Source organism: Strix uralensis, chromosome 21 (assembly GCF_047716275.1).
Source record: "Strix uralensis isolate ZFMK-TIS-50842 chromosome 21, bStrUra1, whole genome shotgun sequence".
NCBI classification, from domain to species: domain Eukaryota; kingdom Metazoa; phylum Chordata; class Aves; order Strigiformes; family Strigidae; genus Strix; species Strix uralensis.
This window is the reverse complement of record NC_133992.1, coordinates 8,038,315-8,063,041: the sequence shown is the minus strand read 5'-3', so window position 1 is coordinate 8,063,041 and position 24,727 is coordinate 8,038,315. Positions and strand designations below refer to the sequence as shown.

General features: G+C 37.8%; 1 protein-coding gene across 2 annotated transcripts in view; it reads left to right on the top strand.

The window, feature by feature from the left end:
* Positions 1 to 24,727, top strand: part of MED27 (mediator complex subunit 27) — a 93,966-nt gene that overhangs the window by 17,956 nt on the left and 51,283 nt on the right. For both annotated transcript variants that reach the window (XM_074891102.1, XM_074891101.1), the window contains exon 3: positions 18,577 to 18,707. In XM_074891102.1, the coding sequence (XP_074747203.1) occupies positions 18,577 to 18,707 (131 nt within the window). The remainder of the gene's footprint in view (positions 1 to 18,576; positions 18,708 to 24,727) is intronic.

Below are 24,727 nucleotides of genomic sequence, written 5' to 3'. Positions count from 1 at the left end.
AAAGTAGCAGGAACATAGAACATTCACCTGCTCACATACAATTAATTTTCCCTGCAACAAAGCAAAAGGAGTCCTGAAATGAAAGAGGGGTTGATGCAGAAGAAGATTTAATTTAAATTGATAAACCAAAATACATTGTTATTTCAGATTTTCCCTCATGAACCACATTGTTGCTATATTAATTTGATAGGATTTTATTTATTGTTAAGTTTCACTCTTTTCCTGTATTGATAAACTTGCTGTCCTTCTGTGTGGATCTTCCACAGAGCAACAGAGGAGAAAAAATGAAATAGAGTTGAATGGCATGGGAACTATTCCTGAATGAGGATATTGCATTGTAAATGCTTTTAGCTAATCTTCAAACAAATTTCTAAGTAACTTCATTATTTTGTGTGGCTAGTAAATACATATTTGATGATGGTCATGCTATAGTAAGGGTTGGTTGCATTAACAGTGCAGAGAAAGATGATTCTTAAAGAGTCATTTTCTCCAAAAAAATCTGTTGTAGGGAATGTTAACTGATTTACAAAGTTTATTCATAGTAGAACTCCCAGAGTCTAAATTAACTCAGAGTGTACTGTCCTTAGTGCATTTTCATATGTGCTAACTTGCAAAATGTAGTAATTCCCAGATGTATAGAAATCAAGGGTCTGTGGCTTTTCTGTAAGCCTCCATGACCTGCTTTTAAAATAGGCACTGACATACAGCAGTGGCTGAAGACTCTGCTTGAGTGGACTGAGGAGGCATTTATTGTGCATTTATTTAAGGTGGCCTTTTTCAGAGATTCTTGCTCTGATGGTTTTCTAACTTCAGTATGCGTTTTGCTTTGTCAGCCACAATGTGAAGTCTGAAAAACTAATGTCTCGTCTTCACTACGCTCCTGGTAAATATGGAAAGAATATTTTTTTAAATAAATAATGGACCAGACAAAGTATTCAGAGGCTTGCATGATCAAATCAGAGTAGCAGCAAATCCTTTGTGATTTTCCCAGTGGCTGATGAAGTCAAACAATGCCTGACTGACTGATTTGTTTTATGGTTTCTTGCAAGTTGCTTAAATCTGTCTCTCTTTTTTACCCTTGATGACGTCTGTCTTCATTAAAAGGGTACTTCTGGAAACAATGAATTTTCTAAAGTGCAGAAGTAATGCATGTAGGGTACTGGAAATGTGATTGTTCTTTTCATGTATGCAGTTGCATGTCATCCTGATCAGTACATTACTAAGACATTTGTGCAGGGACTTCAAAGAGGTTAAAAACAAGAATCCGTGATACGTTCACGAAGCTTCCAGGCTACAGGGAATTGTCAGGTTATGAAAGAATGCTTCTGTGTGGAAGGAAGTTAGCAAGGTAAAAAAAACCCTGTCAGTAGGATTATTACAGTGTTGTGCAAACTTTATGCCTTTTTCTCCCCTTGTTTTCCCTTCAAATCACAGGGCTCTAGCATCCCTCCTTTCTTCAGTTTGATAACTGGAGCAGCAGATTGCTGTATTGAATGAAAACAGTTTAATATAGGATCCATCAGTTGCCAATGTAAAATACCCAGTAGAAAAGGGGAAGAAAAATCCCTTTATTATCAAGTGTATTTAAGTAAAATAAGTATTTAAACAATCTTAATAGCTTGCTTTCTTGAGAAGAACAATACCAGTAGCAGCAGTCATGGCAGGCAAAATGCTGTGAATATCCATGCAGGTTCTGTTCTAATTCATGTTGTACAAGGTACTCCTCAGGCTTAAGTCCAAATGAGAAATGTATTTTGAAAGCCTCTTCCTTAAAATGAACTTGCCTTAATTGCTTACTTGATTATTACTTTAAAGAACAATAATATTTGGCTGTTCATGGAGAGCAATAATAAACTTGTGCTTCCATGTTTCTTTTACAAACTAAACACAAGCACTGACTTCTTTTATAACACTGCTGAGCTTACACCTTCAGACCAATTTACTCAGCTTTTTTTTGAACTTCAGTTGTAATCTGTAATGACATGTATATGTTGGTGTATTTACTCACAACAAATTGCACTTTTCTCATCTTCAACAGGATTTGTGTTGGAATTTGCATTCCAGAAGTTGTTGCAGCCTCATAGGGAAACATTTGCATTTCAGGAAACACTGGTAGATAATGTTATTGAGTAAACAATACATGGAGATTGCTTTAATCAAATTCCTGAACTATGGAAAGTTTGGATATGGAAAATATTTCACAGAGGCCTGGGGGGGCTGATGCTCGGCAAAAGTTCCCAGGCTCTAAACCATATTGTAAAACTGCTTGCTGAGGCCTTTGGTTTCCACTGCCTTATACCAGCATCAGCAATTGTGTTAGTGAGTTTTGATGTAAGAAAAAGAATAGACATGTTCTCAAGTAAAACACTTGTTTTAATGGAATTTTAAAAATTAAAGTAGTTTGAGAATATGTCAGTGTAATCTGTAGCTGAATAGCATCGCCTGTCTTGGTGTGCAGGGCAAGATGATACTTCCTCTGTTAACTCCAGCTACTGACCTTGCCCTTTAAACAACCTGGTTTATCATAGGAAAGTTGCAGAGGAAGAAGAATCTTATGCTATGATTTAAACTTAGGTTTTAATCTGTGCTCTGATTCCCTAGAGAGCATGTGTGTGTGTGTGTATATATATATATATTTTAAGAGGTTCCTGTGGTCAAAGAGTTTATAATGATTTGGCCTTTCTGAAAAGTTGCGGGTTAGATTTTTAGATTAGTCCTTGCATGACTGATATATTGCTTAGTCGTGATGGTCTTGAAATGTAATAAAGAAAACAAATTAGTTTGAGCCCCTTATGCATTTGTCAAGAAGTGCTTCACCTGTTCTTCGTATGTTGATGTGTGCATGTGCGCTGCATGTCCGTTGCCTCTGAGTATGTCCTCAAGGTCTGAAACAGCACTTCCATTTGAAACCAGGCAGCTGCTTGTCTGCTCCAGCATGTAGCTGGAAACTTCCCTTGGCAAATTTTGGTTTTGTTCCACAAATTAAATAAGTCTGACAGGAGAAAAAAAAAAAACCCAAACAATAAAAAAACAACAACAAAAAAAACCCCAACCCCACAGCTTGGTAATGCTGCCCAATTGCAGTCTGTGCCATCTCCATGGTTTTGAGCCTTCATTATGCAGCTTGCATTCAGCACACTTTTATTTAAAGCAGAGCTAAAAGTAGAACTAAATAGCTGACGTTCATAGCCGTTCGGTGTGATGCAGAATTACTGGGAGGGGGGACGGGACAGGAAGAGGAGCACTGCTAGGGCCGGGTGGATTAGGCTCATGTATTTGCACAGAACTATGCAGGGCTGTCCAAAAGAACTAAACTAGACCATGCTTTAGCAAGGAATATAAGATAACTGTAATAAGAAGTTCTATTTTGTTTCACTCTCATTTACTTTTGTTTTATACCCTGAAGTGATGCAATTTAGCTGCTGTGGCTGTTGCAACAACCAGACAAACTATTGGGACGATGTTATTGCAGCAGCCCTGTGCCGATTGCTTTTCGTGGAGCCATCTCCATATTGCAGAGCCATCTGTTTTCCTTACTGTCCAAGCATTGGGCTCAGTAGTATAAATTACTAACTGCTCCATGGCTTTCAATTGTTCCTATTTATTTAGTGTGCTAGCAGCAAGTCTTCAGCTCTTTCAGCACCATTTATAAGTTTTCTTTGCTCTTTTATTTTTTTTTTTAAAAGCCTCAGGCAAAAACTATAGTTGAGTGAATTGTCAGTTGTTCATGTGGCTGAATTACTGGCTTGATAAAATAAACTTTGGGAGGTAGGTAGGTAGTGTCCTCATTTACAAAAGATTTTGTAGCTAGAAGAATGATGGAAACAAGTTTAAAAATCATGGTTTGCAAAAAGCAGTATTTTGTTCCACCACCGCCCCAGTTTCCTTAAATGCACACCAGTTTGTCATATTGCTGGCGGTATGATCTCATACAGAAAGATCCTTTTCGGCTGTATAAGTACATGCACTGCTGAAGAGTGAGGATACTTTTGGAAAACTTAATGCTGAATTTATCAGCTTGTGTCTATTTTAAAACCTAATTGTACTGTAACAATTGCGTAGTTTTTTTAAATGTAACTTCCTTTTCTATCTTTAGGACCAAAAGGATTTGGTCAAAGCAAAAAGACCAAAAGCAGAAGGCTTTTTGTTTTCCTTCTATGTATAATATGTTTTTACATTCTCAATTCACTGTTCAGGCTAAACTAGTCACTTCCAATAGTTTGCTGATGTTCTGCACCCACTGTAGCTGCAGCAATGGGCACTGTGACATGCTCCATAAGGTGTTTGCTTATGGGCAGCTCAGAACTCTTGGAGGAGAAGGGGTTGCTTTGGTTTTTGAGGTGAGAATGTAAGAATAAGTGAGAATAGAGGGTACAGCATTTTGTGGCTGTTCAGGACTGGCAAGTTTTGGAGGGTAGCAGAGCATGTATATTGGATGCATTGTGATTTTATGGGAAGCGCTTGACAGGATGAGGTGGGGACCAGTTCATAATCGGGTGGTACTGAAATTTTGGTACAATGGAAACTGCGTGTAGGGAAGTTGGATGCTGTTCCCCTGAGTCAGCTAGATAGACTTTGGAGTTCTCCAGCCCAGGTTAGAGGAGTGGCTTGGATAATATACCACAAAATGAATTGAACAGCAAGGAAAACACTTCTACCCCTCTGTATTTCAGACGCAATGTCAGACAGCTCGTATCTAGCTGGAGGCTCTGAGTCTCCGTAGCATCTGAAGCCTGGTGAGCTGCTGCTGTTTCAGTCAGGCTGTGAGGTACGGGAGCGAGGAGCGCTGCATGGGGCAGCCTCCGCCGCGCCGTGCTGTGGGGTAACTCTGCTGTTTGCTGTGGGCTCCCTTCTGGGGAGCTGAGAGCTGGGTGATAGAGGTGAGGGGAAGAACAACCTCTCCAGAACCTCCCCAGCTGTTTTCAAGAGACTAAGTAATATTGTGATGCTTTTTTGGTTTTTTTCTCGGTAATGGGAAATATTCAGAAAAACAGAAAAAGGCCGGTAGCGTCCATCTGTTCTGAGCAATATATCCTTGGGGCTTGTAGGCAGTGTGGCCTTTAGCAGAGAAAGGTGAAGTGGTTAAAACAGGGAAGTTTGTCTTACGGTTTGAGGGAGGAAACACTGCTCTTGGTCAGATGAAGCTGTATAGAAGAGTTTTCTATTGCAGTGCAACATTGTTACCTTGCTTGTAGCACTGTGGTCATTAGTGCTCCTAATTTACCTTCCAGTGCATATGCCAGATAAGCCACTGTGGCCAGCCATATTCACTTTCTATTTATTTTTCTTATGATGGCCACCTGAAGCAATAGGTTGATGTCTGCAATTTTTAGTTTGTTAATAATGAAGTCCACAAAGCAGTGACAGTTTGCTTACTTGGTGTCTTAAACTGGAGTACTGATGAATGCTGGTTTTTGATTTGGTAAGATTTTCTTAGTGATTATCCAGATATAGAAGTAAGGTATGTCCAGATTTAGATGAGGAACTGAAATGTCTGTGGGTTAGGTGGTAGACAGACGTTTAAGTGGTAATTGGGTTATTGAAGAGTGCCTGCAAGATAGCTGATGCATGGAAAGTCAAATGTATGTCAGTCTCCTTTAAAATCCATAGAAATTAATCATTTAGGTTTTCCTGTGGCTTTAACTGTGTCCCACAGCAAGTTAAAAATGGCTCGGTCTTAAAGTCTTAAAACTCTTCTGATAACATCAATGCAAATTCCTAGCTAAATAAAGAATCTGTAGTGTTTATAACTTCCAAAAAGTATTTTTCAAATTCTCTTGTGGCAATTAGTGATAGGAGTACTGTAGGGCTTGTGTGGGTGGGGATATTTTATGCTGAATACAGTGACAGCTGCAAGTCTAGTCTTCAGAAACCTGGGTTTGGCCCCAAATATCATTCTCTATCCCCTCTATTCCTATTTTGAGTCCAGTAAAGAGAAGCATATGTTTTCTTGCATCAGCTATGTTGGTGTTACCTTTTGAAGCATGACAAGGTCATGTGTTTGCGTGGCGAAAGAGGGAATCTCAATTTGTTTGAGATGTCTTAGACCTGCTCTTTTCCCCGTGATATGTTAAAAACTTCCATGAGATACATGGTTAAATTTCTATTCATGTAGGTATTGCGTGTGTTGATGCTACACTGCTGCTCCTGAAATTGGTACTGTTATATTATTAATATTGCAGATCATGCCAAGAAGGTGTCTTGCATTTAATACAGAACATAAGAAGGTTTGCCTACCCCGTATGAAAATCTCAAATTGGAACTGAAGATGCTATAAAAATTTAAAAGGGACAAGGTCAGCCTGAAAATCATATATTTTAAAAAGCAGAAAATCATCTATTTTTAACAACAAATTTCCTTACCTGTTAGTACCTGTACTAATAACATTTTCAGTTATTAACGCTTGAAGATGGTTTTAAGTATTATTTTAATTGTAAAACTACTTAGCTATCGTTTGTATAGGTGCCTGTTAATTTGGGATTTTCTAGTTGAGAGACATGAGAACTGATCAAAAGCGTTTGGTTTCCTGTACTCCTTCTGTATGATCAAACAAGTTCAATTTATTTCACTCATAAAAGAAAAGGTAACGGATGACTCACTTGCTTTGTACCAACATCATTATTGAGGGGGAAAAAGTGGATAAGAGGGTTCTTCATTATAGCAAGCAAAGACAAAAAATTTCAGTAATTGAAAATAGAAGTTTAACAAATTCAGACTACAGCTGAGGTGTATGGTTTAAACACTTGTGGTAATTAAGCACTGGAAGAATTGGAGGGGAATATTACAGGAATTGCTTTTCCTGGAAGACTTGAAAGGTGAGCACATGCATATTCTGTTTTTTCTAACTACATTTGCTAAGTTATAAACACAGAAGTAACTTGAATTAGGTAAGATACAAGATTAAATGTTCACAAAGGTTCTTTTAGGTTGACTTCATATTTCCTAGGAAGCTTGTGGAAAGGATTAACTCCAACCGTCCAGGCTCTTAACCATAATGTAACTTTTTTGTCTGTTCTGTGTTCGCTAACTGTATGGCTTCTAATTTGAGGACTCAGAATGAGAAGGGTCTGTATCCATGAGAACATGCTGTCCTCCAGAGCATAGAATTTAATTTGAAAGTTCAGAATCTCAGTTTTTAACTTATTTTCAGAGAATAGCTGGCAAGATGCGCTTCACTTCCAATTAGTGGCTGATCAAGACAGAAAGTAATGGTGAACTGCTAATGACTAATCCTTTACTGCAAGTGATAGAAGTGGGGGTAGAGATTCCAACCTCACCATGACCTTGGCTTAAAGCCTTTTCTGGCTGCTTCAAAGACTTGCTGAGCGCCTGACTGCAGTTATTATCTATAGGAAGTCTACTACACATATAGTATGTAGTAAAAACATTTAGTATTCTTAAAATTGGGAGATTCCTCAGATCCACACCCAACATGAGTGGAATGAGAATTGTGAAGGTAAATTTAACAGTATTTCTAAAGAAGCAAGATAAAGCAGGAAAATATCATAGAAGACATCTGAGAAGATAAGTGTGGGCATTGTGTGAAATACTGTAAATAACATTCTGTGCGTGAAAATGGGTGCTGAATAACTGCCTCTTCTTCCATGTGATCCTGCAGACTCTGGTAATTTGAGGTCCTTTGGAAAGAAGCACATAATCAAAGTCTGAATCCTTAGCACAAGCAGACTGATTTAGATTGCATAGGCAATATGAATTCAAGCATTTCGTAGTTACTGAATTCTTCATCACCTTAACAATTTTAATGTAACTTTTTTAGCATGTATGACAATACATGAAAAACCACTCCTTTTCTCCTCGAATATGAAATGTTTCTTGAGTCAGCACAAAAGCTCTGCTTTTGTTACAAATACCTAGATAAATACAATAAGAAGCTTTTGGAGAGGATTTCTTCCTTTTGGTTCCAGTGAGAGAGGGGTAAATAAAATAATTGATGTGCCCTGTTAGCTGTCGACCAAGTTTCATGTGGCATGCCTTTCCTTTGGCATGCATATAGCAGCAGCGCATTTTAGCACCTCGCCTACAGCATCCACCTCCTGACAGCAAAACTTGTCAATAGAAAAGCATTCAGCACTTCATTATTTCTACAACCTGAGTGCATTTGCAAATTAATTGATGTGTGGGAGGAAAGGCATCTGCTATTGTAGAAGCCCTTAACTGTTGCAGCAAAACTAGAAATAAACTGGTTAGTTGGAGTGAGCTGATATGCTGTTGCAGGTGTTGAAGCCTGTAAAGTTGCATCTTGTCCATTTTTCTTGTTGTCTTTTTATTTATATATTTTTAAAAAACAAACCAAACCGCTCACTGAATTGTGACCACGGAAACAAACAGCGTGGTAAAGGTAATACCATATATACTTATATATGGTTAGTTAGCAAGTAGTTTCATATTTCTTGCTGGCTCAGCACCAAAAGAGAGTTTTAATTAGGCCTGTAATGAATGACTGGGAGCGTTTTAAAGGCTATTAATCTTGTGGTGTAATTGAGTTAATTATAATATCATTATAAGCTCCCATGAAAATAATATGAAGTGTATTCCATTTGTTTTACCCCTAAAGATATTTCTGAGGCCCCCTGGCTTCATCTGAAATACTCCTACTGGAAGTCTTCAACACTGACAGAGAAAACTGTAAAACCACTTTATGTGGTGTTCCACTCAACCCTTCTGTTGGGCGCATCATCCTGTGCCTGGTGTTGGGCTCTGAGCTGCCGCTTTACCTGTAAACTGCAGGTAACTTACTGCGGTGGAGTGTGTCTTTTTTAGCTTTTCTTGCACAGTGTAGTATTTCCTTGTTTTTCTGGTTTCTGATCGGTTAGCTTACCCGAACGTGGCAGATGAGAGTAAAGATATGTGATCTATTTTCAGAAATAAAGATTACAGCAGCTTTCGAACTGTTACTCTTTGTGCTGTGGTAAAAAAAATGTGTAGCAAAAGAGGTGTTTTTGCAAAGCATATGGCTTTTACACTAGTTCAGACTACAGTAAGTTTTGGATTTGGTTGTAAAACATCTCTGTGCTTTTTGCACTCTCTAGTCAGTGTGTGACATCTTCAACAGATGGACAGATAAACTTTCCATAATCCATGTCTTTCCTTTCAGAAGAGGAGATGAGATTCTCATTTGTAAAAGTTGTTGAGGAAAACCTCATCTGTATAAGTCTGGTGTATGCGGAGATGTTAGGGTGTGAAAATTTGATGGATACACAGCTAAGCACTGGATTTACTGATATTTTTGGGGCTGTCTTTTTGCAGATGCAAAGTCAGCCCTGCTCTTGTACGTACTTCAAGCCTTATTAGAGCATTTGCTTCATCTATTTTCAGAACTTGTGCTTAATCGTGGAACAAGCATGTTGCTCAAATCCACCTTCTCTCTGTTTTGGCTGATGCACTGTCTTGTTTCCTTTTGTAATCCTGCATTATCAGGATTGATTTGGTTTAGTATTTTTAAATTCTACAGTCAAGAGTTTTTTGCAACCTTAATTAACCCTGCCGGGATGGTAGAACTGCCTTTTTTTTCTCTCAGTAACTTTGCTGGTCACACTTCTATATTTCCATCCTCTTGACTATTACAGATTTTGTAAATAGTTTGGAAATGCCAGCTTGTGATGTATGGGCCTCTTTAACATTTCTTTGATTTATGTGCACTGTGCTGAAGAAAAGCAAAGGAAGCATATTATTCTGGAAAAAATGTTGCCAGTCTTCAGTTTTTTCAGTCTTAGTTAAAAGCTACACTTTTATCAATCAAACCTGATAGATTCTTTTTTCATTCCTAAAAAACATTCATAACTTAACTCTTTCAAGTCTAGAGAATTAATTTGACTAAGACTTTTATAAATGTCTACCTATTTTTTGGATGTCTTAACTTGAAATATCTTTTAAACTGATTTTTCAAAAGTTGACTTTTTCATGCATTACAGCTTGGTCATCTAAAAGTAGAGACATTTAAAAAATCGCTAAGGGTAGGGGATTTACTTTTTAAAATAAAGTTTGGCCATATGTTGCTATTATCAATAGTGCATTGCACAAAATGATGTAGTAAAACAGATTTTGGTCTCCAGCAGTATGGAGTAAGATGATTTCTCTACCTTGTATACAAATGACAAGAATTGCAGATTTATGATTATCCAACTTCTCTTGTAAACGTCCTAATTAAATGCAGAGAGCTTATTTTTCTTAAGTCTGATGTTCTGTTTCAGATAAAATTCCTGGAAGTCCATGTTGTAAGCCATAAATGGTGATTCTGAAGGGTGTAAAAAAAAAAAAAAAAAACCACACCAAAAAAAAGGTAATTGAGTTTAAATTTAGAGTTCTTGGTTAATGCATAATATTGTTTTAGCTGGAGAAAATTTTCAGTGAAACTTCTCAGAGAAGCAAGAGCTCACACTGCTGTTAGTGATCAGCAGGATTGCTCTGTCTCCCAAAAGTCAATGTGAGGTTGAAGACAGAATTCAGATATGTATCATTAATTTTTGAACACAGAAAACTTGAGTAAGGGCAGAAAAGCTCTCTTTTTAATTGCTTTGTGGGAGGAAAAAAAAACAGTTTCAGGTTTTGTTGACCATTACATTTCAAGTTACAGTGGTTATGGTCTTTTCTAAGAAGCATGAGATATTTTCATTGTGTTGAACGTGATATGTTTTAAACAGGGAAAATGATGTGTTTCTTTTTGACACTCATCCTCCAGAATGCAGCTGATCTGTAACGTCCAGGCACCTATGGTGATTCTAGGGTTTGTGCAAAAATCTGTGTTACAAGGGAGGGTGAGAATTTAAACCTCTTTCTCTAACCACTTAGAACAGTGACCTGTATCAGTTGCCATTTTTTGTGTATGAATGCTTTCTGTGGGTCACTTTATACTGTCTGGGAAGGAGTATAAATTAATCCGATTGTGAATATTCTGAAGCTATAGTAGGAATGTTCATATAGGGAAATAGGCCACATACATTCTGTTCCAGATCTAACTGTCCTGCTTCAAGCTTTAATTGGTTGTCCTTGCTAGCAGGCTGGAAATTAGCATTCCCAACAGCATTGCTTTGGATGCCTGCTAGATGTAAAGAAAGAGGATATTAGCAAAAGTAACAATTTAAGGAAGAATTCTCTCCTAATTTGGCAAGTTTGGCTCAGTTTTAACAGTATTCACGCAGTCCCTTCTGCTGGCACGGCAGTGTGATCGCCTCTAGCAGAAGAGAGCGGTGATGCCTGGTACAGCTTGGCAGAGCGTATCCATCTGCCCATGGTGTGCCTGTATCAGGATGAACTCTGCGCTGGAGTTCTGCTTGTTGAGGACAGCTTCCCCTTCAGGGAGGCCACGGGAGCCTGAGGAAAGCCAGATTTCCATATGCTGGCAGAAAGACCCACGGCTAGGCTAATAGCTATTGTCTGACACTCAGTGTGGGTATTTGCTACTCTAAATACATTGTGCATTTAATTATTGTGCGAGTGACCAAAGCTAAGGAAAGGCATTTAACAGAAGTTAAAATAATTAAATTTAATGAGTTGGCGAAGGCGGGGGGAATTAGCAGCAGAAGTATCAGCTGGGGTCATTACTGCTACATTGCTTATCCACTAACAGATTTCCCTCTCCTCTGTTCTTTCACTGTCTTTCTCCCCTTTGTCTGATGGTGCAGCTGGACTGGTTGGATTTACATAAGCTGCACCTTGTAGACATTTTATTGAAGAAGAGAATTAATTTCTTTATTTGTCTGAGTAGTAGTTCGTTTACTGTAGTGGTAAAGCCCAACCACAGTGCTGCAAATCATGGCACACTGCTAGACAATTTGAAGAGTGTTTCTGTAGCCGATTGCAGCCCTTTATTCTACCGCTCAGTTTTAAAGTATCTTCACATTTCTTATATAAGCACCTGAGCATCCCCTGTCACAGAGGCAGCAGGCATTCTTTATACTGACATAGCTGCCACCTGAGCCCCTGACAGCAAAGATTTAGTCTAGGGCTTTAGAAAATATTAATTTTAGCATAAGAGCAGTGTCTTCAGTTCAAAGTTCTGGTGGCTGTTTAAGGGAGCACAGCAGCACTGGGGGAAGAGACTAATTGTGTCCTTATCCAGTCTTGAGTTTTAATGATGACTTTTTTTCCCTGTGACAGATTATTTATCCTATGCAAAGATAATACTTTTGTCGAAAAGGAATTTGGATTTTCTGTCAAATATTGATCAAGTGCACTTCTTGGGTCTTTAGACTTTGAAATCCATTAAGTGAACACACAAGTGTGAATATATCACATAGAGCAACACTAAGACCGTTTGCATATTAGTGGACAACATCAGTACCAACTACTACCCTTGAGCTCCGGGTTACTTGAAAATACTACTGTTTGTTATTGCACGTGGTTTTATTTTGTCATTTGGATGCAGAACACAATGTAATAATTTTTCTCTGCTTTCTGTGATTCTGTTACGTGTATGGGTTGTAGATGCCTATCCAATGAAATGCCAGTTCATTTAGTTATCTTTCAGGAAATCTATATGTTCAAGCCCTTCAGAGCATTCGGAGGTATGTATTTACCTCTTTAGAAGAATAAGTGTATTTTATGCTTAAGATGTTCATAGAGTAGTGTGTAGCCCCAGATTGTGGTTACTCTGCCCCTCTATCCATTTCAAATACTGGATCTCTTTAAACCTCAGAGCCTGTTGGCTGTGTAGTGTCCCTTTGTGTTGACATTATCCAAGAAGCAAGAATATGTCACTGATGTAACTATTAAATGGATTCCAGAATACTTTTTAAAAAAACCTGGAGGAGTAGTGGCTTTAGCAGAGACTTTGAACAGCGTGGATAATTTTATTGGCAGCAAGGATGCAGATGCTGAAGTTTTGACCAATTCCTTGAAGAAAGTGCTGCCAGATTTGCTATCTCTGCATGGTAAAAAGCCAAAGACTTGCAGGCAGTATTGGAGTGAGGGAACATTGATGCAGTCATTCATCAGCAAAACTTCAATGTTTTCGAAAGAAAAGTATGGGAAGAACACACTTTAAGGCTGAAATCTGACACTAATTAAAACAGCACTCTGAGCAAAAATAGGAATTCAAAGACAATGGGATAAAAAAATGTAGCGAAGACAAGACCTTAAAAGAAACAGAGATATGTATCGATGCATTTCCTACTATTTTGTGTATATATAAAAAATGTCTAAACTTGTTTCTCAGCTCCCTAGCCTTGGGAGGGAGGAGGAGAGACCTAAGGGAGAAGCAGGATTGCCTGTGCAGGGGCATGTGCTCGGAATGCTCCGTATCTCTGGGTTTATTGACCAGGGTGAGGCAGTGGCACTGTGCAATGCAAATAAGAGAGCCGTGACACGTGAGAGGCTTTTAACAGAAGTGCGAGCTCATTAGTTTCACAGTTTAGTTGGATCAGGGTGTTTAGGAAAGGATGCGATAACTTTTGTACAGGGATTTAAAAAAGAATGGAATGGGGGTAGCCTTTGTTCCCATCATGGATGAGTATTTGTTGCTTAAATATTCTTGTAAAGTGGAAAATGTTTGGGGGGCACAAATGCTTTAAAAAAATAGAACAGTGTGTCCTGATTAAATTGTAAACTAGAGCAAAGGCACAATGGCTAGCTTTCCTATTAATTGAAAAGCCTGCAACGCAAGAGGAAAACCAATGAGTAAAGAAATTGGAGACTGCTCTTTTGGTTTGTTGATGCTGTTTTGGCCAAGCCAAGAATTCAGCTATCCTAAAATGATCAAACATTGTTTGGAGAAAAAGAGAATTTCCAAACCGGCCTCATTATCGAGAGAAGCTTAAAAATATCAATTAAGGTAGTGTAATTTCTCTCTTGCCTACTTTAGTCTGTAGAGATGAAACTGTGGGAGTGTCCTGCTTGCTTGCTCATTGCTCTTTTCAAAAGAACAACTAGAGTTTTATCATAATAGACAAATCCCTTGTTAGCTGCAAGGAAGAAATAGTTTAATGATGAGGGGCAAAGTACTGTGCATCTTAAAAGGAGGCAAATGTGCATGAATTCACCAGTATTACAGTGAACTTGGAAAATTCTATAAGAAGTAAGTACCTGTCAGCTACTTCTGCATTTCTTGGAGGAATGGAAATAAACATTTTTTTTATATTACCTATACCTGAGAAAATGCTTTTCTGTTTCTGTACGTGGTCATACAGAATGTATGTGTAAGTATTTACATGAGAATGGAAAAAAAACTGTAACAGGGTAATGTGATTACAGAGAAAAGTCATTCTTCTGATTTTACTTTTTAAAGAAAACCTATTGGTGCTTAAAAAGCTTTAAATAACGGTAATATACTGTGTAAATCTGATGTGCAACTGTGAGTTGACATGATCAGCTGTAAATGCTCCAAGTGATTGGTTGTTTCTTTTTTTCTTTCCCTGATTCTTACCTTCTTCCTACTCAACCATTTTTTGCAACTTTAAATGGCCTTGTCAGTAAGCGGAGTGTAATGACTTGTTTGGTCAGCAGTCAGCACATGCAAAATCTCCAGCCCATGAATTATGTAAACTAAAGACCTTTAGACCCAGCACAATTCTAATGATGAAGCTTTAATTTTAAAAGTTTTAAATTAGCATTGTGTACATGTTTGTAGTTTCAGAACATACACTGTAGAGTAATCCTATAGGCCAAAATACAATCTGTCACGATACAATCAGTACGTTTCTGTTGAACGAAGGGTCCTTACTGCACTGTTCTGATTTAAGCCTGTTGGATGTAGCAGAAGTTCTCTGCTCCAAACCTTAAAGATCATCTGCATAAGACAGTGTGATCTTTTGGGGGGATGAAGGGGTTAATTTTTATTTGTTTTGATTGTTTTAGGGGTGTGTTGCCTTGTTTCAGGTAAGAAAAGAGTCACTGGGGTAGAATAAATAAAAGATACTATGTGATTAACTTTAAAAAAAAAATATTAATGCTTTTGGAACTAAATCCAGTCTGTATTTCTGTAATACATCTTCTCTGTTGAAGTAGTTTATGTGAAAGCCAAAGACATCTTATGTGAATGAAGAAATTGCCCTCCTTACAATTATAACTGTGAGAAAAGTGACTCCAAAGTGCTATCTCTGCTATGATGTATTTCACTTTGAGGAAGATTGAGAAGCCGTTAATATATGAATGTAGCTTTCCTATACTCAGGAACACTGTGAAAATGTGAATTATGGCACCTGTAAAACATTAGTGATAATATTTTCTTCCAGGAAATATAGGCCATGCTGCCATTAACAGAGGAAAAATAATGAATCTCAAAAATAATTAAATTTAAAAATAATCCTAGTTCAGTTTTTATTTACTGTCAGATAAAGCTTTTGTATGTATTGAAGTGTTATTTTCAGTACTTTCCTACATCCTTGGGAACTAGAGTCTCTTTTGATTTTAAAATGTGGAATTCACACATCTACTTGGAACCACAGTTTTAAGAAAAATATCAGCTATCATGCGACTCATCATAAAACTGTGCAAGTTGGCATTGGTATATATCCTAGCTGCTAAGTGTTATAAATTGACTTTTTTGTTGTTGTTTTTTATTTTGTAGTTTTCTGAAATAGATTTTATGTTTCATCTGCATGTATTGGGGAAGAAAGATCAATCTTGTTGAAATTTTACAGAGGAGTATTTCATTAGGAAGTAAAGAGCTTAGCTTCACATAAACCAGTTGGAATTCCCCAAAGCTGAAAGACATGGATGCTTGCTGTAATAAAGCCTCTGAATGATGGGGAATTCCTTAGCCACTGATAAAGAAATGATTTGCAATACTACCTAGTGCTGCAGCAATACTCAAGTTCAGTGAGTATTTAGTATATTTTATGGATAGAACTATTGCTGTTTACCATTCTGCTGGTAAATGAGCACGGTTGTCAAAAGCAGATGGAAGATTGTTGGGAATACGCTTACAGAAGGCCGTTGTGACCATCCACAAGAACCCAACTTTTGGCTCTGTTGGGTCGCAGGGTCTCTTAGGCCTGCGTGGGCCATCCCTCTCTAGACACTAACTAAAACACACAACAGCTCTGCCGGGTCAAACCAAAGGCTCATCTTGCCCTATATCTCATCTCCAGCAGTAGCTGTAAGCTCATGCTTGTATACAGTGTTTCATCCGATGTTCTTCCAGCCATCAGCAGTCTTTGGCTCAGGCGCTTCTTGAGCTAAATGTTGTTTCTGTGTGTTTATTAACCCTCAAAGGGTTTGTGTCCCATGAGCTCATCTCAGCTTCCTTGCCTGAGCCTTTTAGCACCCATAATATCCTCTGACAATATTTCATGTGCGTTCCCTAAGGTGAAGAGAATATGGTTGGAAATAGCGTTCTCTTGTTAGTATGAAAAAATTTGGGGGGAGTTGGTATGGTTTTAGTTGAGATTTGCTGTCATGGCTGATGCTGGCAGACAAAGGTGTTTATTTTGCAAGAGGAAAAAGGAACTAAATGGCATATTCATCATCCATCAGGACCGTTGAATCACCTGTCTATAGTTTTGATGGTAGTGGTACTGCTTTGACACTATTTTCAGTCTTGTTTCTGTCCCTCAGAACAAATGATTAAGAAACAATTTCCTAATCTCTTCAGTTAACACCCTTCCACCCCCAAAAAGGAATGCATTCTGTGCAATACAGTATGTGATATTTTAATAATGTATAAATCAAGTTGGACAGAAGCTGCCTGTCAGTTTTATTAACTTTGACCTTTTCTCCCATTATAAGGATGGTTTGGTAAATATTTAATGGCCCTTATAGATTTTGACAGTTGGATCTGCATTCCTAGGAGCAAAGGTAGATTATAAAGAAATACTTATAATTAATAAAAATAGCTTAATCACTGGGAGTCAGCCTTCAAGGACAGAATTTCTTTTTAGAATGTTTTTAATTCTCAGGTTTTTTTATGCCTGACCACTAAATGTCAGATTAGCTGGGAGGTTATGAAATGTTTTTGAAAGGTTGCATTTAAAATTCATCTATGATTAGCACTGGTGATTACCTCCATCTCTGAGCAAGTGTCCAGATGATGTTGTTTACTTGAAATACCTGTCAGTGTCATTCTGCACAGTGAACATAAGTGAGTGGTGTCAACAGCACAAAATGGCTGAAGGAGGGCTGCTCTTATAAGATGCAAGAAGAAAAGGGAAAAGCATGTTCCTGGAGTCAGAGGGGTCTTCTGCCAGAGCTGTCTTTGCCTTTAATTCCCTGCATATTGCACTCACTGCAAATTCTGGTAGTGAAGATTGAAAACTAAGCCCCTGACACTTTGAAGCATTGCCTTTCAAACATGTACTGTCCATTGCTCTCATTGATTTTTTTCATTTCAGAAATCTGTCGGAGAAAAACAAATTTGAGCAAAATTCATTGGTCTAAGCGGAGCTGTTGGGGCAATACAATCCCCCCCCTCTCCCTGGCAGAGTGCGGTTCTCTTCCCATTAGGAATGCGATGTGTCTTCATGTTGTGCCATGGCCAAGATCACGTGGCAAGGCAGCCAAGTGAATCAGGAGCCTGTTAAAAAGCCTTATGGATGCTCTGAGCATTGACATTTCAGTCAAATTGGCTCACAGTATAACTTCACTCATTTTAATAGCCATTTTCGAGTAGATCACTTTACCAACCTTTGTTTCCCTCATTTTCAGTCAGTGGGAACTGAAGAACTGCTTTTCCTAAGACCAGTTTATTTTCTGAACACTTAAGTCATGTGTTCCTAACTGTAACCTTTTTTTAGATACAGACCATGGGGTTAGAGGTGTTAATGTGTTAAACAGTTGACCTTTTTCAGAACAAATCTTTAGACAATTTAATGAACACGTTGATGTGGGGACTGGAATGGTGAAGGAAATTGCGTTTGTCTGACACTGAATCCCCCGCCTTCTAAAATAGGGAACTAAGAATGTAAATGGAAAGAGTTTAGAGGTGAGCTTGTAACTTGTTGCACTTCAGGCTGGTTTCAGGACAGACGCAGCACTGTAGCTGTTCTTACATTTGCGAGCAGTGGGAATGCACTCAAATTCTTGCAGATTCATGTTGTGTCCTTCATAAATTTGTCTTTCATTGGCAAGTAAAATAAAAGGATAGAGGAGAAAACTACTGAATATGAATCTTTCCGCAATGCTATGAAGATGTGCTCACAGGTCTATTAAAGCCTAGATTTTTCTTTACGGTGGTAGAAACTTCTTTGCAACTGTTTTGTGGTTTTATGTTTAAGAAAAAAAGATGTTATTTCTAAAAAGCTGGTTTATATAGTGAAAGGGTTGCATATTTCTTCCTCTTATCTTCTTCCAAAAAGTAAGAATGCTTGATCCCTTGAGAGAAGAAACAGTCTTAACATTTAAAAGTAAGCCCAAGTTTCAGGAGTTAGGACTTGAGAGGAAGTCTTTGATTCGTCACCTTACTTGCCTTATACCATAATTTCCTTGTAATACCGATTTCACAGCAGACTTTTTTAATATGCTTTTGTTTGTGTCATCTTCCATCCAAGTGATATATATGAAATACCATACGTTAATATACTGACTGGCTGTAATTTGAATCAAGTGGTACAGACAGTAGAGGTCTGACATAGATAGAGTACTGCAGTGGTGTGTGTATTAATATATATGTGTTTTATTATCCAGTTGCAGTACCATGCTGGGCTAGCATCTGGCCTTTTGAATCAGCAGTCTTTGAAACGTTCAGCCAACCAGATGGGAGTATCTGCAAAACGCAGACCAAAAGCCCAGCCAACAACTCTTGTCTTGCCTCCTCAGTAAGTAATAGAATATTTTGAAGTTTGCGTGGGGGGGATTTTTTTAAAAACTTTTTACTGTAATTTTTTATTCCTTTAAATTATCGTAATAGCAGCTTTGTGCGATGAATTATTCTTGTTGGATGGGTGGGGTACCCTATGGAAACAATATTTTGTTTCTTCTGTTTAGGGAGGCATTGTGACAACAGGAAAGTTGCAAGGATTCTTCTTTGTAGCAGGTCATAAAAGTTTTTGCAACACGAGATTGTCATTGAGGAATGATGTTCCCATGATTAGTATGACTTGGAGCTTCAAGTAGGACTTTTCTGAAGGTCCTAAAAGGCTGAAGCCAAAAAGTCTTTGGTGTGAGTACTTTTTCGACAAATGTCTGTTCTGAGTCCATCTGTTCACCATATGTTAATTTTGCATTGGATCTAAAACCTCTTTTACAGGTGACAAGCAATTATGAGGACACTTAGAAACTGTTTGAGGACACAGAGTATCAACACTTTAGGCAGTCTGTGTACTGATGCCAAAACCACAGAGATGTCCACAACTAAGCTTATAAATTAATAAACTGCTTAAAATATTTAGTTACATATAAGAAAATTATGTAGAAAATGAAGTGCTAAGCAATTATTCATTGTACTGAGCATCCTTGTAGTTTGTGGAAACTGCCTGCTTTTTTTCACAGAGCAGGAGTCACTGATGTATAAACACTGTGCTACTAGAAACTTCATAGTTTTAATGCTAAAAGTCCCTGTTCTCATCAGAGTTCACAGGCCTAAGTTGAGGAAGGAATCAAAGGAAGTTTAGAGTTTTTTCCTTATGAAATGAGAAAAAAAACAAAGTCAACAGAGCTTTCCCCTTGTATATTAACTTTAAAGGGCTGCTAATTCAAGAATCCATAAATATTCTATTGTTTTACTGATACATCAGACGAAGAATGGTTAGAAGGGCAGCTCTAGCAGAACTACAGGTTTGAAGACCACATGTTGGTTCTTTTATATCTGTGAAAGAATAGGGGTATATTGCGACCAACTGGCTAATTAGTTTTCTTCCTTTACTGGGGCATCAGGTTTATCCGGAGCTTAAAATGGACTTCTCCAAGAAGCCTTTAAACTAGAGCACTGTGATACTAGTTGTCACAGTTTTTATTCAGAGGTCTTAGAATATTTTGATGTTTTGTTTATTTTTTTAATCATGGCTTCTCCATTTACTAGAAATACATATAGTGAGAGGGAAAGAGCTAGCTTCTATTTTTGCATAGAAAAGTCTGTACTTAAACAGTTGCAGCTGTATAAATCTTAATATGAGGTATATAATATACACATTTGAAAGTATTGTATGTCTTTTAATCTGCAGGTGCTGTTTCCTTCATTGGTGTATTTACCTAGAATTTGCAGATAGAATGAAATTTTAGTGTGGTAGCTAAGCTTCAGCTGGTAGTTGAATTATGTTTCAGTATTTTGTTAACACTTCCAGCATTATTCACAGGGAAAATATGTTTATGCTGAGCTGGCCCTTTATCTGTCCCTGGTGTCCTCCTCTCTGGCTTCTCTTTGACCTTTTCCATATTTATCCTTATTTGCTATCTTGGTGTCTCTTAAGAAGAGAATAATGCTTATATTAAGTCGAATCAAATACCTGTTGAGCTCAATATCATGTCTTCAACACAAGGCAGAAGCGAATAATGAAAAGACTTAAGAAAATAGGCTTATGGAAAGTATTTTAAAAAAAGGTATGGCAAATTGATTTTAGTATCTTGATTTTGCTGTAGTTTCATGCAAATAATGATGAATCATGCTGTGATTTTTTTTTTCTTTCTTTTCATTCTCTATAAAATACAGCAGAAGAAAACATCCAGGTGCAAAACTACATATCTCCTTGAAAGGGCATACTGCATACTAATTTTCCCATGGCAATTCAGGGATTTATTTTTTTTAGCTTTATTGATTAGTCAAGAAAGGGGTAACTATTTCTTTGTCTTCTTTTGCTTTGATGTACGCTATTAAAATTAAGGTCAATGACAAGTCTTTGGGCTGATTAACAATGTGCTATGAGTCAAGTATATATTAAATGTTGTTCAGAGCCACTATATTATAGAGCTTTTCTTAAACATAAGTATTTAAACCAGGCTATATGCCAAAATGTCATTTTAGAATAGCAGATTGGAGCAAATAGCAACACTGTGGTAATTCTTTTCAGCCGGCAAAGGAATGCAGGAAACACTGTTGCTCAGGAGGTAACAGGTGATAACTTGGACAAAGAATCTTCTAAAAACTGTTTTATTTTTATGCAGATTTTGCATATGGATAGTTTGATATTAAGCATGTCTTCATTTGAGTTAAAGGTAGCATTAGAGAGCATGTTACTGATCTGTTTATTTATGTTCCTGTTCCTCGAAGAGACTGTGTGGGTAACTTCTGCTATTGCCCATTACATTCTTAATGGCAGTGGTGCAGGAGGAGGATTTATCTTGCTAATCCATATCTTTGATCTTTACTGCTATGGTGAGACTTGAGTTTTGTTCCACAGACTGAATGTATCCAAATGGTGTCTCTTCCCGTAAGGGTGGTGATACAAAACTTGATTCTTGTGCTGTGTCAACTCATAGTTCACTTGAGCCCTTAGCCTCTCTCCCTGCTCTGCTTTTTTCTTTTCCCTTCCTCTCTAAAATGTTTTTTTTTAAAAAAAAACCAAACTAACAACACGAACCCAAAACCTTCTCAGCCTGTCTTGGAGGCTCAGCCATCTCTTCCTACTTCAGGCTCACAGAAGGAGGCAGAGGAAGGGTTTCACTAATGGCAAAGCTGGTGCTTGGTGGGCCCACTCATTTGTCCCTTGCCAGCCTTAGGCCATCTTTTGATGTGCTCAGGTTTGGAGGCAAGAAGCTCTAGTTTTTCACTAGAAGATGTCTGAAATGGCAGCAGCAATTTTGAATCAAAAAGGTATTTTTTTAAAATGAAAGGTCTTTGTCCTGTGCAACCACTACCAGGAAAATTTTCATTTTCTCACTGTTTTCATTCTCTGAGGGTTTCTAAGGGTGCCGAATGGTTTTGAGAAGAGGCATTTTAGTGTTTGGTTTTGCTTTTCAGTAATGGTTTTCACTGGCTCTGAAAGTGCAGAAAGGAATACTAGATTGATATGCGTCTCACTTGTAGCCAAATGTATCTGTATGAGAAAATGACTAACTGCTGGCTGCTTTCTCTCCCTGCTTAGTCCCTCCTTCTGTCTCCTATTAACAAGACATCTCCCTGTACTTGCTAATAGATGCGTTCCCTCACATGCTTCTCATCTGGCTGCTGGTTCCTTCCTTCTGTTAAAGAATCTCAAAGCAGTGATTGCTGAAGTGCTGAAAGCTGTCAGCTCCTTCCAACTGACTAGAAGCATATACATGCAACCCTTCTGAAAACCAGGATGGCTTCTTCTGGTTTGAAATAAATAAATAAATACGATAAGAAATTATGGTTCTTAGTTTTTTCTCTCCTCTTAAAATGTAGTAATTGACGCAGCTAATTAATCTTGTATTATTTTGCTTGGCACCACATCTCAGAAGCAAATTCCCAATTAGGAAGTTGTTTCCATGACCCTGCGGGAGCAGAACGCTGTACCCCAAAGAATCTGGGGTGTCTGAGAGCAGTGAGCCCATGGAGGTAGTCCCTGCTGGGCTGCTGGACCACCCTGCTGAGAGCCCAACAGTCTCTGGTATGTCACTGTGTAGCTGGAAAGTGACAGTAGTGAGTCGCTGTGACAGGAGGATGAAGAAAGAAAAGAGGAAGCATGGGATGTTGACTATATTCTTGCAGTTGTGTTCATTGGCACACACAAGAGGGTCAGTTAGTATTAATGGGAATTTTTAGGGGTCTCAGCTGAAAACCTTGTGACTTTGATAGCTCTGTTGCATGGGGCTTTCTCGGTGCTCCCAGATTAATCATCTGTCTTCTCTGTCTGGAAGGAAATTGCCAGAACAAGAACTTGCTCACCACAAAAGGTACTGAGACTCTTGCCCTTTATGGTGCCTTTTAGGGTCATTTGTTGCGACATTTGTGGGTTTGGGGAAATAAGCACACTATAAACAACAAACAAGTGAAAGTCTGGTTCTTGTTTGACAACTTCAGGCTCAATGGACAGAGAGGCTTGAGTAAAAGAGAGTCCAATTTTTTGTTTTAGGGCTCTTCAACTTGTCTTGTAAATCTCTTGTGCTCTGATATATGCCCTAACCTGACAGTGAAAACACTGTAATAGATTGAGTAAAAATAGCTGTGAATTTGTACTCCATTGCTAGGAGCAGACCAGCAAAATTACTTTTTTTTTTTTTTTTAAATAAAGGAAAAGACAGTGCTGCCCATGATGTTTTTCTAGATAAATGAGCCACAAAAAGCTGTGAAGATAATTTTTCTTTTAGGAGATAATAAGGACTTGAGGACAGAGTGCTGGGCAGAGACTCAGGAGGGACAGGTTGTTTCTGCCACTGGTTCTGGGTGAGATGGAGGAGGTCTCTATTCTGCTCTCTACACCTCAGAATCCATCTGAATTCTTCTTCTAGAGGAGATGGAGATATTCAAAAGAAGGCTGTGCTTGCTCCATCCTTTGGAGCTACATTAGCAAAAGATGGTCTTTAGTGAGTGGTCTCATTTAAAGCTTAATTTACTGGCTCACTTCGTATCTGTTCATCTGCATTTGGAAAATAAATTTACAGATATCCCAAACTCTGTATTTACTGTAGCTTGATTTAATACCAGCATAGTCAGAGAGTTCTTCTTTCATAGCATTAATGGCCTATCGGTTTTAATGATTCTGTCGTAGAAGCAGTATTGTAAAGTTCTATTGTATTTGTTCAGGAGCTTGCTTCAGGGTGCACAAGTTGAGTCTTGAGGAAAGAATTTAATTTAAAATAATCAGTGATGTAGTATTCCAAAAAAAAGTTGCTATTTTTAACAATACAGTAAAGGTATGTGTGTGTGTGTGTATATATATATATAAACTATACACTCAGACATCAGATGTGCCAGAATAAATTATTTGGAACTTAACTCATGTAATTTATCATTTTTTACATTAAGAAAAATCCTCATGAGCCCTTTGCCAAGAGTTTTTGCAGGAAAGGGGTTTTTTTTCAGTATTTTATTTTATAAACAGCATCTAATTGCTTCCTAGGTTCAGGGATTGTCACTATGAAAGAAAGGCAGATTATTTTAAAAATAATGGCAAAGCATGCTTAAGCCAATGTATGTTCACAGGTTTTGTATTTTTTAAGACTGTATGTTTAAACTATGCTTATCTAATCTGACCTTGCTGTGTTGTAGAGGTCTGAAATCCCAGCTGGGGATTCCTACTTTGAAACCAAGAATCCAATGTACCACTTAAGTGTGACACTTGGTGTATAGGCTGTGGGGAATGTGGTTATTTAACATGCAAGTGTTGTTATTGCAATAATCCCATTCAGTATTATGAGCTGTACTCTAACATTTGGGCCTCTTCTTAGAAGTATTCAAGAATAGAAGAGCAAAGTGTGTGGCTGTATTTTCCATTTTGAGAAAAGTCATTGGAAGTTTTGTGCAGTTCTAAAATTCTTCTTTCCCCCTACTGGCAAAGCTGCATTAAGTATCAATATTCATTAAATACCACAGAGATGATAATGTAATAAAGCAATAATCCTCAGGTCCATATCTATACTTCTCTCCAGAAGAGTTGAGGTTGAGAATATAATTAAAGATTAAAACTCTGTTTGCATTCTGGAACATGGAGATATCTTTTTGTACATGATGGGGAATTGTATTAATAAGGAAGAGATCAGTTTCCAATAACTTTCAATACTAGGAGCTCATTTAATATCCCTGTTCATGTTTAAGTTTCTCAAGGTATTCCTTTAGCTTGACTTTAGCAAGACAGTGCAACCGGAACTGTAGAAGAACATGTTGCTGAAATACGTGACCCTTTTGCTCTGCAAATTAATCCCCTTTTATATGAAGAAAAAGGATTAAAAATTAGTTCTTTATATTGTAAGACAATAATATTTATATGAATAGGTTTAATTA